Source organism: Micropterus salmoides, unplaced genomic scaffold, assembly GCF_014851395.1.
Source record: "Micropterus salmoides isolate LMB-PRFRI ecotype aquatic unplaced genomic scaffold, ASM1485139v1 Ms_hic_scaffold_20, whole genome shotgun sequence".
Classification (NCBI taxonomy): domain Eukaryota; kingdom Metazoa; phylum Chordata; class Actinopteri; order Centrarchiformes; family Centrarchidae; genus Micropterus; species Micropterus salmoides.
Genome location: NW_024041151.1, coordinates 6,457,750 through 6,469,945, shown reverse-complemented (window position 1 = coordinate 6,469,945; position 12,196 = coordinate 6,457,750). Strand labels below are relative to the sequence as shown.

Below are 12,196 nucleotides of genomic sequence, written 5' to 3'. Positions count from 1 at the left end.
GTAAAAAGGCCCTAAAAACTCCTGAATATGACTTGCAGAAACCCCGATATGCTGCGTTGGTGGCGAAAGAGTTAAGTTTGGTTGCTATGCGGTGTACAGAGCTGTATTATGCAAGCTGTGAAGCACAGACACGGGGAGAGGAAGTGCATTACAGAATGCTGAGCTCAGGGCTTTGGCTCGCCGCCAAGCATACACTCCTGCATGTGCACACACACTCAGCTGAGGGCATACCGATTTTTCCAGCGGTCTCCTCCTCCTCCTCGAGTCGCTCTCTCTTTCTGTTACGTCAGCAGTTCAGCTGTGGGCCAGGCATGTCTGGGGCAGGGCTGCGTAACGGAGAGCACCAATCTGTGTGTGTTTTGTATTTTAAAAGACAGGATGTGGACGTGTTTGTGTAAAGTGTGATCGTGTGTGTGTGTGTGCGTCTGCTCAGCAGGGAACGCAGCAGTAAGAACTTCCTCTATTTCTGTGCAGTTTAGTTTATTTTTTTGTTTCTGTGTCGTGTAAAACATCTGGTCCATCCCACATGGGACTATAAGACACGGCTGTTTCATGAAATACGCATTTTCCGGTAATACATATATAAAAAACTGAAGAAAAACAGTTCAGATAATCAGTTTTTTTTTCTTACTAAACAAAGTATTAGTATGGTTCCCAGCACAATAAATGGCACTCCTTTTCTGTATCAGTCATACAGGTTTCATTATTCTTTTGTAGTCCTGACGCCTCTTTTGTTTTCGCTCAGCTCTTTATCACACAGCCCCACCACATATGCAGGCAAACACCTACTCTGTTTACAGCGTTGTTCCACCCAGCAGGGGTGATATGTGTCAGCTATCTGGTGTCTGTCACATGTATGAGAACATTTGAGCAAAGTGGAATTTAAATTCTCCAAGCTTATGTTCCAGGGCGAAGAGCACTGATAGTATTTTGTGCACATGTTGAGCTCTTAGTCACACTTACATAACATGAAAAAAAATAGCTACAGTATATTGCTACTGCAAACGTTTTTATCATGGTCACATGCAGTATTTTGACAGCTCTTATCATACGTAGTAAAGATATGTGACCCCATGTAAGGACTCTAGATACGGCTGCAAATGTCGATTGCTGTGACTCACAGTGTGTCGATCTGTCTGTACAACTACTGCGAGCCTCAATGTTAGCTCAATGTTTTTGCATTTATTTGATAGTTGACACTGTAGATAATCTGACACCAAGAAACATTAAAGGTTAAGTCTGTAATACTTAGGAGAATCTATTGACAGAAATGCATTATAATAAACATAACTACGTTTTCAGTGGTGTATAAAACCTTACATAATGAACCATTATGTTTTTATTACCTTAGAATGAGACATTTCTCTCTACACACACCGCGGGTCCTCTTGCATGGACGTTGCCATGTTTCTACAGTAGCCCAAACTGCTCTACAGAGCGCATTTTGTCACTATGTTGAATACATAACAAGTAGTGGTAGTAGTAGTAGTAGTAGTAGTAGTAATAGTAGTAGTAGTAGCTGCCTGGTTCATTAGAAGTAAGAAGATACGTAAAATACTGAAGAGTCTCCTATGCACTTGCAAACGGAGGGGTGAGCGGTTGGTTGCAATTTGCAGCCCTCACCACTAGATGGCACTAGGAGGGTGGTGATGGCGCAATGAATAAGACTATGCTTTTGGTGTGAGAGACCCAGGTTCAATCCCCCACTGTGACCCTCCACCAATGTGTCCATGAGCAAGACACTTAACCCCTCGTTGCTTCAGAGGCGTGCGACCTCTGACATGTGTAGCAATTGTAAATCGCTTTTGGATAAAAGCATTCGCTAAATTAATAAATGTAATGCCACTAAAACTGTTGATGTTGGAGCAGCCATCTTGGATTTTGATGTCAGGTTGGTGATGTCCTTCGAACTTTCTGAGTCTTAACTAAAGGGGGCGTTCCAGTTGAAATTTCCGATTGGGAATTTGGAAATTCCGACTTCCCATGTCAAATGGAGCATAAATATGTAGCCAGAGCTAGCAGCCAGCCTAGCTTAGCCTAGCATAGCACAAAGACTGGAAACTGAGGTGAACAACTAGCCTGTATCTGTCCAGAGGTAACCAAGCCCTCTGAAGCTGTCTCGTTTGTTTAATCTCTTGTGTAACGATGAGAATTTGCTGTTTTATTTGGGCTATGTGTCACACTATTATGACTACTTTTTTTTTTTTTACCCCATAAACTAGCGATTTTAATAAGTAAACAGTACTTCAGTCATTATTGTGACATGTGACAGCAGCTATTTGATAAGTGGTTATTAGCACTAGTTTCTAAAAAGAGTGTCTTTTCATGTCGGTTCCCAGTTGGTTTAAACTCCCCCACAGACAGGACTTGACTGAAGGTTTTTTTGATGGATCATTTTCCATTTTCTTTGGTTCAAACTACCATCTAAAAATGCTGTCTGTCATCTGTCGCTGTCTGGGATCACAGCTTCATCAGCCTCACAGTTGGCCAAGTTTCTCTGTTTGCAACGTGATGCAACAAGTACATCTGGATGTGTGTCTCGCCTTGTAAAACAAAAACATTGTGGTAAATGTCAAAATGATTTTGTCAAACTTTTGAGTAGCTGTCTGTCATTGTGGTGGAAAGTAAGTACATTTACAGGTTTATGGTACTTTTATTGAGTATTTCCTGCTACTTTATACTATATATTTAAACTGTACTCCACTATAATTCAGATTAACTCCAATACATTTATCTGATAACTTTAGTTACCTATTGTTTTGAAGATTCAGATTAATAATACCAACTATAATCAACATATAAATTATTATATATTATTAAGACTTTATTGATCCCCAGGGACAGATTCAAAACATTAAAACTAGCTCTAAGTTTACCAGCTATAACATTAAAGTGATGAACACATTAATGCATCAATAATCATAAACACACACACACACACACACACACACACACACACACACACACACACACATATGTATATATATATAGTTGAATAAATATAATCATCCTAAAATGGGCCATTCTGCATAATGAATACTTTACTATAACTATTTCTTGATGCTAATACTTTTCATTTTACTTAAATAAATGTATTTATAGTATTTCTACACTTTGGGTATTGCTACTTGTGCTTCATCTGAGTACTTCTTCCGCCACCGGAGTGTTTGAGATATAAAGAACAAAGTGCAGTGAAACTAAAACAGTACATTCACTTTGCTAAATGTACATACGCAGATGATAAAATTGGACTGTTTGCATCGGTTTTTAGCTGACCAAGCATCTGACACCCTCTGTTATCACTGGTAGCCCACTAACCCTGTCAGATAAGTACTTTTAACACACTCACATTGTCTGCTTCTTGTCACTGCAGAAGAATTTTATCATTAAGTATTTGCTGCAAAGTCATTTTTTTTTGCCAAAACATGTCCATCTGCTCTGTCTCATCTGGATTTAAACCTACTGTAGCTCCCACGTGCAGCTGCTGTGTTTTCAAATCTATATTAGTCATTGGGTTTTTGTTAATGTGGAAAATGACAGCACACTTGTTGCCCTGTCATGTGTGGTATATTTCCTCCTCCTCAAATCAGAAAGCATTTGCATCTGGGTTAATTTTCCTGTCACAGGCTCAAATACCTAAGCTTCGAGAAATATTTTCAAGAAGGTCCCATACACACTAAGATCTGCTTCCCCGTCTGCGTTTACCCTCCCCAGACACACATAGAGGCCTATAGGTTTTAGCTTGTGAGAGGTCAATAGAAGGTCTCTCTGTGGTGAAACGATCCCCTCAGTACGCCATAGGGTGGAGGTATTAAGGCTAAGGTAAGCGCTGGAAGTGTTGTGGAAGGGAAATTAAAAGCAAATGAGAATATTTGGGTCTTTGGATTTGCCTCCCTGCCCTTTCACTCACCGGCCTTTGTTTGACTTTATTCACCCTGCCAGCACTTTCCTGATCAGATAAAAGTTAGGTTAAAGGTTTATTTCAGAAGAATGTTTTTGTTTTATTTGTTGAAATTCTCTTTACATCCCGACAGCAATCAATAAAGAAACAAAAAAGAAAACATTCCAGTGTCTGTGGCGTCGCAGGACTGTGATGAGCATGAATGACTGGAATGATTGGCTGCCCTATCTGCCTACCTGCACGCCTGTGTTTTGGGGGAGTGGCTTCGGAGGGATGGGATCTTTTGGATACTTTCAAAATCTATCGGTCTCTTGTTAGTTCTCGACTTTGCCTAACCCCAGCTTTAAAGGTTAAGTTCACACATTGCTAGGAAGTATCTGGTTTGATGTTTATTCAAGAGTGGAAACAGAATCCGTCAGAAAAAGATGCACAGATAGAAAAGTGGTTTATGTGCAAGTGCCCTTTTTGTTTTGGGGCATTTAAAGCTATAAAGAATCACTATTAATTCACCCTCAGCACTCTCATAGTGTCATTAGAAGAAAAAGCTCTAAAAACCCACTGTTCACTACCAGATATTTCACTCAGGAGATGGTGGAGACCAAAACCAGAGCTAAAAGAGAGAGAATACTGGAACGACGACAAACTGCTGATGATTAACAGTAAATATGTTCTCTGTTTTTCTGCAGGTTTTCACCTCAGCGGCACAGTAAGGGAACCTGCCACGTCCTCGGAGCCCGAGCTCGTCTGCAATGTGAGCGTCAGCTTCGACCGCTGCAAAATCACAGCCGTAACATGCAGCTGCGGCAACAAGGACATCTTCTACTGCGCCCATGTGGTGGCGCTCTCACTGTACAGAGTACGGACGCCCGAGCAGGTCAAACTGCGCCTGCCCATCTCAGAGACTCTATTCCAAATGAACAGAGATCAGCTGCAGAAGTTTGTCCAGTACCTGATCACCGTGCATCACACAGAGGTGCTGCCGACGGCACAGAAACTGGCGGATGAAATACTGTCGCAGAACTCCGAGATCAACCAGGTTCACGGTGAGTTAAGGGGCTGAAATAATGGTGGGTATTTGTAATTTCATTGGCAGAACAGGCTGTTAACTTCCCCCGTTAACATGAATGCAGTACAGACACCAACAAATACACCAAGTACTTGTTTTAGATTTTCACCATCTCGCACCAGTGGAGGTCCCGCTGGAGGCTGCCGTCCTGGGAGATGAAAAACAAGCTGTTTAGGAGAACAGGAGGGAAACGCACACACACACACACACACACACTCTTAAATCAGGTCAAGTTTTGAGTCGAATGCATGACATGGGGAAAAGTTTGAGAGGAGATTTGCTCTTTTGGGCATTACAGAAACATGAAGTACCACAGTGTGTAGAACATTATATCCTGAAAGACTAAATTACTCAAAGAATAATTTTTATCTGTGTCTGTAAGCAGCTCTGTTTACAATCCAGTACAACCGTTAAGTCTACTTTTATGATGCCTGTGATGTTGTTGTGTTATTTAAATTATGTGTTTTAGCGTCGAGGTCATACTGTTGGTGTTGTACTGCACTGCGCTATATTCAGAGGTGTTTCCAATATTTAGACCTGCTCGTGTATCTAATTAGGGAGGACAACACCACTTTTAACTCTGTCCACAATAATAAACATATAATTTGATTTACATTTTCTAATTATGTAAACAAAAAAAGAGCAATATAAATGTTTTAAACATAGAATTTATGGCTGAGCTGTGAATTGCAGTAGCGTGTACAGGTGTACCTAATGATGATAATAATAATAATAATAATGATTTTATTTATAGAGCACTTTTCAAAACAAGTGCTTTCTCAAGAGCAAAGAAAATAAAACACAAGAAAAAACAAAATAAGATGTATGGCAAAGCAAGAGAAAGTTATGAAATTAAAATACAGTTAAAAGAAAAATAAATAATTAAAATCAAAATCAGGAAAGGCTTTTCTATAAAAGTACGTTTAAAAGAGTTCACTGACTCAGCCGTCCTGATTTCCTAATAAAGTGGCCACTGAGTGTGAATATACAGTCAGAGGTTTATGTGCGAGCCATGTTCTGTGCACTGCAGAGCTTATCATCTGAAGGATGTAGGCGGTACACATCACGTGTAAGTTGTTGACTTTGTGGTATGTTGGTTTACCTTGTACTGTACTACTACTACTGTAGTACCAGTTGGTAGGCTATATATTAATTTACTTGTGACATTTTTAGGTGTTTTTTTTTTTTGGAATACAAGGTTAGTGGTTCTTGCAGGTATTTTCTGGTAATTTATGTTTTTTGTTGTACTTTGTGGCTCCGGGTACAGTACATTAGGCCCTCAACACAACGTTATTTACATTATTGATTAATCTGCCGATTGTTTTCTCGACTAATTGTTTACAAAATGCTAGAAAATAGTGAATAATGTCCATCATAATTCTCTGTGGTACATGTTGTAGTATGTTGTATTTTTGTATACTGTGGCATAATATGTTGTGTTTTATAGCACACCCAGTTACTTTTGAATACTTTAAGGTTGATTGTGTAGTAAATGGTAATATTTTGGGATGCGTATTGTAGTAAAACATGTGCTACTTTGCGCTACATGCAATATTCCTCATTCCACTTTGTTTACATGTACACAGTTTTACTGCAAAACATAAATGATTTTAAATCTAATTGTGTACACTAGTTTAATGACTGTGTACAGTCATATATATATATTAGTAGGTCTGTCAGAGGAATATTTGCTTTGCAGGTTCTTGGTTGGTGGTTGTATCTTGGATTAGACTGTAGTTTTTCTGTTTTCTCTGTAGTGTTTTCATGTTCGCTGTGTCTCGTGGATTTAATCCTCCCTGGTAACTCGTGTTGAAAATGTTGGCTGTGTTCTTCACTTCATGTAGGCTGGTTATTGTTGCGGAGTTTGTGGTATCAGTTTAACCAGCAATGCATTAATGCAAAAGGTGAACTTTATGCTGATGCATTTGTTTGATCGCAGTTTACATGTAGTGGACAGTCACTTCATTTAGTCATTTAGTAGAGTACTGTACTAATTAGTATTTTGATGTAGTATCTGCATGTTCTGCTACTTTGTACTTCCATTACGCTACATCTCAGGGGCAAATATTGTACTTTTTACTCCACTACATTTAATTGATAAATTACATTTTTAGTTACTTTGCAGATTAAAGTTAAACAATACAAAAAATAGTCAACAAATACACGTTAAGATAAGACTTTATTGATTCCGAAAGGTGAAATTCAAAAGCAATCCTGCAGAAAATAAAGTGATTAAAATCAGCTCCACTTTACCAGCTGCAACATTAAGGTCATGTACACATGAATGCACCACTAATTATAACCCAAAGGTATAATAATATACATTATTCTGCATAATAGTTTTACTACTTCTACAACGTTGCTACTTTTACTTCAGTACTTCTTCAAACCTCTGAATCTAGTAAAACTAATAAATCAAAATCAGCTTCATTTTGTCTCTTGTAATGGTTTTGCTGACTCATTTACTTTGTTTGGCGCAGGAGCCCCGGATCCGACGGCGGGCGCCAGCGTGGACGATGAGAACTGCTGGCATCTGGACGAGGAGCAAGTTCAGGAACAGGTCAAGCTCTTTCTCTCCCAGGGCGGGTACCACGGCTCGGGAAAGCAGCTCAACTTACTGTTCGGCAAGGTAACAGGATAATTTCTAACAAAAACTTCGTATCGCGCGTGTACGGCAGCGTTTACCCACCATGCCCCCCCCCGTCTCTGCAGGTGAGAGAGATGCTGAAAATGAGGGACTCCAACGGAGCTCGCATGTTAACGCTGATCACAGAGCAGTTCATGGGTGACCCCAGACTGGCGCTGTGGAGGCAACAGGGCACCACCATGACTGACAAGTACCGGCAGCTGTGGGACGAACTAGGTACTGTGTGAACATATTTCACAGCTGCATACACATCTGCATCACTGTTGTGTACTTTAACAGAAATACCTTAACTGTAAATCTTTTAAAAGAACTGAAAACGTGTCCTTCTAAATTATGGATAGTTGTAAACACTGACCTGGTAGATTCATTCAACAACTGCAGTTTAAGCATAAAAAAGCTTTAGAAATGTGTTTTAACTCAGGAAGAGTAGATCATAAATGTAATCAAGGCAAAATATATTCACATTTTTACTGCATGTATCAAAGAAGGGGAGAGTTTTGTCTATAGCAGCAGTAAAGGTTTAATTAATCTGTCTTCCCTGAGAAGAAAGGGGAAGATGTACAAAAACATTCTTCATTTCAGGGGTAAAATATTAATCCACAGCCTGCTGTTTTCTCACTCCCCCCCCCTCCACTGATAATTATCTTATAATTATTATTCAGCACGTGGATTTAATTGAGACCTTTTTGCTTCACTTTGTTTTGATAATATCAAGCTTTAACGTCTCGGCGCTTCAACACAAACTGAAATATCACAGCTGTTCCTGGATGTATTGCCATGAAATTTACATACCAGTCAACCCTGTATTTTACCATTCTTTCCCGTCTAAATATTTCCCATATTTCTCCCGTATTTTTAAACCTTTCTAAAAACCCCGCCAGGCGTATTTGATGTGTTTTCTACCTTGGCCTCCGGTAAAGCAGGTGGCAGTATGTAAAACATTAGCTGCAACATCAAGTGATGGGCAGAGTGAAGATTTATGGCCAAAAAGGCAAAAATTTGTGAAAGTATCTCACCAAATGGGAGGAATTTCTCTCACTCACCTCTCCCATCCATTTTCGTAACCTCTCTCACAGTCACAATTGAAGCATACATGTGTGAGTGATGTAACCTTGTTCAAGTAATATTAGTGAACGTGTAAGTGCTGAGTAATGTGCCCTTTTGTGTTTTAATTTATATAATGCAGGGATGTTTAAAAACAATTGATTGCCTAGAATTCACTGTGTGTATACCCTTGTCTAAATGTAAACGTTGTGTGGGTGGTGAGATAGCCCGTGCGGGGTGGGGTCTCTTATTTTCAAATCCCAATGTTGACAGCTATGAGTGTATGATCGCCAGAGGATGAATCCCGCTGACTTTTATTAAACAGTCACTTTTTATCTAGTGCCACCAGCAGGTCAACGTTTGCGTGGTTCCCAGAGGATGAATCCAAATGCTATAAGGTTGACATTTGTGGTTTTAAGGGATAATATTTCAACAAATATTGGCAATTCAATCATTTTTCTCCTTCTCCTTTTAATTTCTAAAGGTGGTGTCAGACAGTGATGTCCTCTTGTCACGGGTCATTCTCACTATTTTCGTACTTTATTGTACTCTATTTATTTGTATTTTATTAATTTTAATTTATTAATACCACCCGCAAAACATCTGCATGTTAGCATATATGATCGTTCCTGTGCAGAAGCACCTTTCCTGCAGGTACGAGATTGAACAGCCGCTCGGCAGCTGAAGAAATGACTTTTTTTCATGTGCTTGTGATTAAAATAACTAGAAAATATGTCAGGCTTCGTTTATAATCAAACTGTGATGTCAGTTCTCTTCTTTCCTACCTTCTCCTCTTCGTGTTTTTGCTTTCTTCTCCCCTGCTGTTGTGGATTCTTGCTCTGCATTTCGTCACTCTTCTCAGCGCTCTGTTTCCCCCCTTGCTGTTGTCCTTGAAGCAGCCCTAACAAAGAGGAGGAGGATAAAGCCTCTCTCCTCCCGTCCCCTCCCCCCAGCCCTTCCTCCTGCATTCACTTCCCCCTTTCCCTCCTCTCACCTCTCCTCCCTTTTTTTTCTTCACTTCACTTCCTTTCTTTTCTTCTCCTGTTCCATTTTGTCATCTGTCATCCTTTATTTATCCCTCACCATATTCATTGTTCCCTCCTTCATTCTCCGTATGTGTTTTCCTTTTCTAATCTGTATCCAGTGTCTTCATGTTTTTAGAGATTAACAATAATCTCAGCTCACTTTTGAACATTTCAATTGATTAATCGGCAACTATTATAATATTCTGTTCATCGTTTTAGTAGATTTTTATGCAAAAACTACCAAGTATTCTCTGTTTGCAGTGAGGGTTTGCTGCTTTTCTTTGTATCATATCATTTTAAACGGAATATCTTTGGGTTTTTTAATGTTGGTCAGACAAAATGAGACATCTGAAGATGATTTCTGAAATAATAATTTTTCATCATTTCTTACAAAGATAAATAATCTGCAAATTAACCTGTAATGAATTGTCAGTTGCAAACATACTTCTTTATAAATATAATATAATACATATCATATCTAAATAAAAATACCCTTTTGTTTGGGTTTAGGCAGGTATTTTTAACTTGTTTAACCACCTTTCCAAAGCTGTTTTGAGACTATTGTTGAGACTGATATCACTAGTAATCGGACTAGTTACATAATAATAAATAACACTTTTATTAAACTTTAGCACGAGCAGTAAATCATTAAACTACTTTTGGTTATCTTTTTAATAAGTTACAAAAAAAATAGTGATTGTTTTCCTTCTTGTCTTTCATGTGAATGATCAAGAAACCTAAAGAGCATTGCAGGAAGTTGTAGATTTTTTAATTTCCGCAAGTTACGGGGCTTGCCTGTGTCACAAATTCATAGATCTGCAACGATCAGTTGATTTTAATTACCTAGTGAATCAACAGGAACGTTAATTGTCAGCTCTTCGTGTGAGTGTTTTAACTCTATGTGTGTGTGTCTGTGCAGGGGCCCTGTGGATGTGCATCGTGCTGAATCCCCACTATAAGCCCGAGCAGAAGGGTTTCTGGCTTCGACAGCTTCGCAGGTGGAACAGCGTGGACGTCTGCCCCTTGGAGGACGGTAACCATGGCAGCGAGCTGACCAATCTGACCAACGCTCTGCCCCAGGGCGCTCCTGGCGCTCCAGGTGAGATGACACCTGGCTGTAGGCGAGACGTCGCCTCACTTCCTTTTTATTTCCAAATCTTTCCTGTATGTCTTTTCTCATCTGAGCTCTTCTTTCTCTCCTGCAGCATCTCCTCCTCCTCCTGTATTAACACTGTTAAGTCTTCTTTCTGCACCCTCCCCCCTCTCTTTTAATCAAGTCTCCTTCCTTCAATCTCTGTACTTGCAAGCCTTATTACCTTTTTAGTGTGGCTAATAGAATAAGCCTAATAACACAGTTGATGTCCTGCAGCCTTTTCCACTAAATCAGAGAAAATACACACGTCAGGAGGTAATAAAACCGTTTCGAATGAAAAGACAGGCGCTGGTATTACTGCTGCAGTTTTGTCCGTAATGGCCTTGTATTTGTCGCGTTATCGACGTTTTTTTAATCCTGCAACGACCGTGGTTCGAATCAAGACAACTGCCCCCCCCCAGAAGAGAGTGCCATTCTGAGCCAGACAAATAATGATAGTGAAACAAGTTCATATAATTGTATTTTGTCGCTCTTATTATTATTCTTTGTATTATGTTTACTATTTTTAGAACTACAGTTCCCATATTTTGGGGGATGTAAACAGGAAGAATTGTGTTGTCATGAGTCAGTGATTGCTGTGTTCTACAACCTGAGCCCCATTTTCTTGCCTATATTTGCAAATTGGCACCTTCTTAAAAGTATGCCGATTGCAGCGTAGCCATAGATGTATCACTATCACCGCATAACTGAAACTGAAGAAAACTTAAAAACATGACGATTCTTAGGCAAGTTATATGCTGGATGTGGAGGTCCTGGACTGGTGTGGTTACGCGTGGTCTGCAGTTGTGAGGCCGGTTGGATGTACTGCCAAATTCTCTGGAACGCCTTTAGAGACGGCTTATGATAGAGAAATGAACATTCAGTTCACGGGTAAAAGCTCTGGAGGACATTCCTGCAGTCAGCATGCCAATTGCACGCTCCCTCGTAACTTGCGACATCCATTTTGCTGGAACTGCAAATTTTAGAGTGGCCTTTTATTGTGGCCAGCCTAAGGCACACGTGTCTGACCAGCATCTTGATAAGCCACACCTGTGAGGTGGATGGATTATCTATGCAAAGGAGAAGTGCTCACTAACACAGATTTTGACTGATTGTGAACAATACTGGAGAGAAATAGGCTTTGTGTTGAAAGTATTTTCCAAGATTTCTAAGCGGATTTATTGACGTTCATTCATGATGGACATTGGAGATAACGATATTGTTGGATAGTTAAAGATAGACTGAATCTAAAAATATGTGTATCATATTCGACTGAGTTATGACTCTGAGGACACACTAATTGCAGCAATCGTGCTTTAATTGCCTCCATCAGCCATGTGTCACAGTAATGCTACCCGCTACAACTGCTAACTGTTGTTAA

At 39.7% G+C, this 12,196-nt stretch overlaps 1 protein-coding gene across 1 annotated transcript in view; it reads left to right on the top strand.

The window, feature by feature from the left end:
* zswim6 (zinc finger, SWIM-type containing 6) overlaps window positions 1–12,196 on the top strand; it is a 49,983-nt gene that overhangs the window by 22,611 nt on the left and 15,176 nt on the right. The window contains exons 2-5 of the mRNA XM_038734037.1: window positions 4,588–4,944; window positions 7,448–7,596; window positions 7,680–7,830; window positions 10,603–10,782. Coding sequence (XP_038589965.1) covers window positions 4,588–4,944; window positions 7,448–7,596; window positions 7,680–7,830; window positions 10,603–10,782 — 837 coding nt within the window. The remainder of the gene's footprint in view (window positions 1–4,587; window positions 4,945–7,447; window positions 7,597–7,679; window positions 7,831–10,602; window positions 10,783–12,196) is intronic.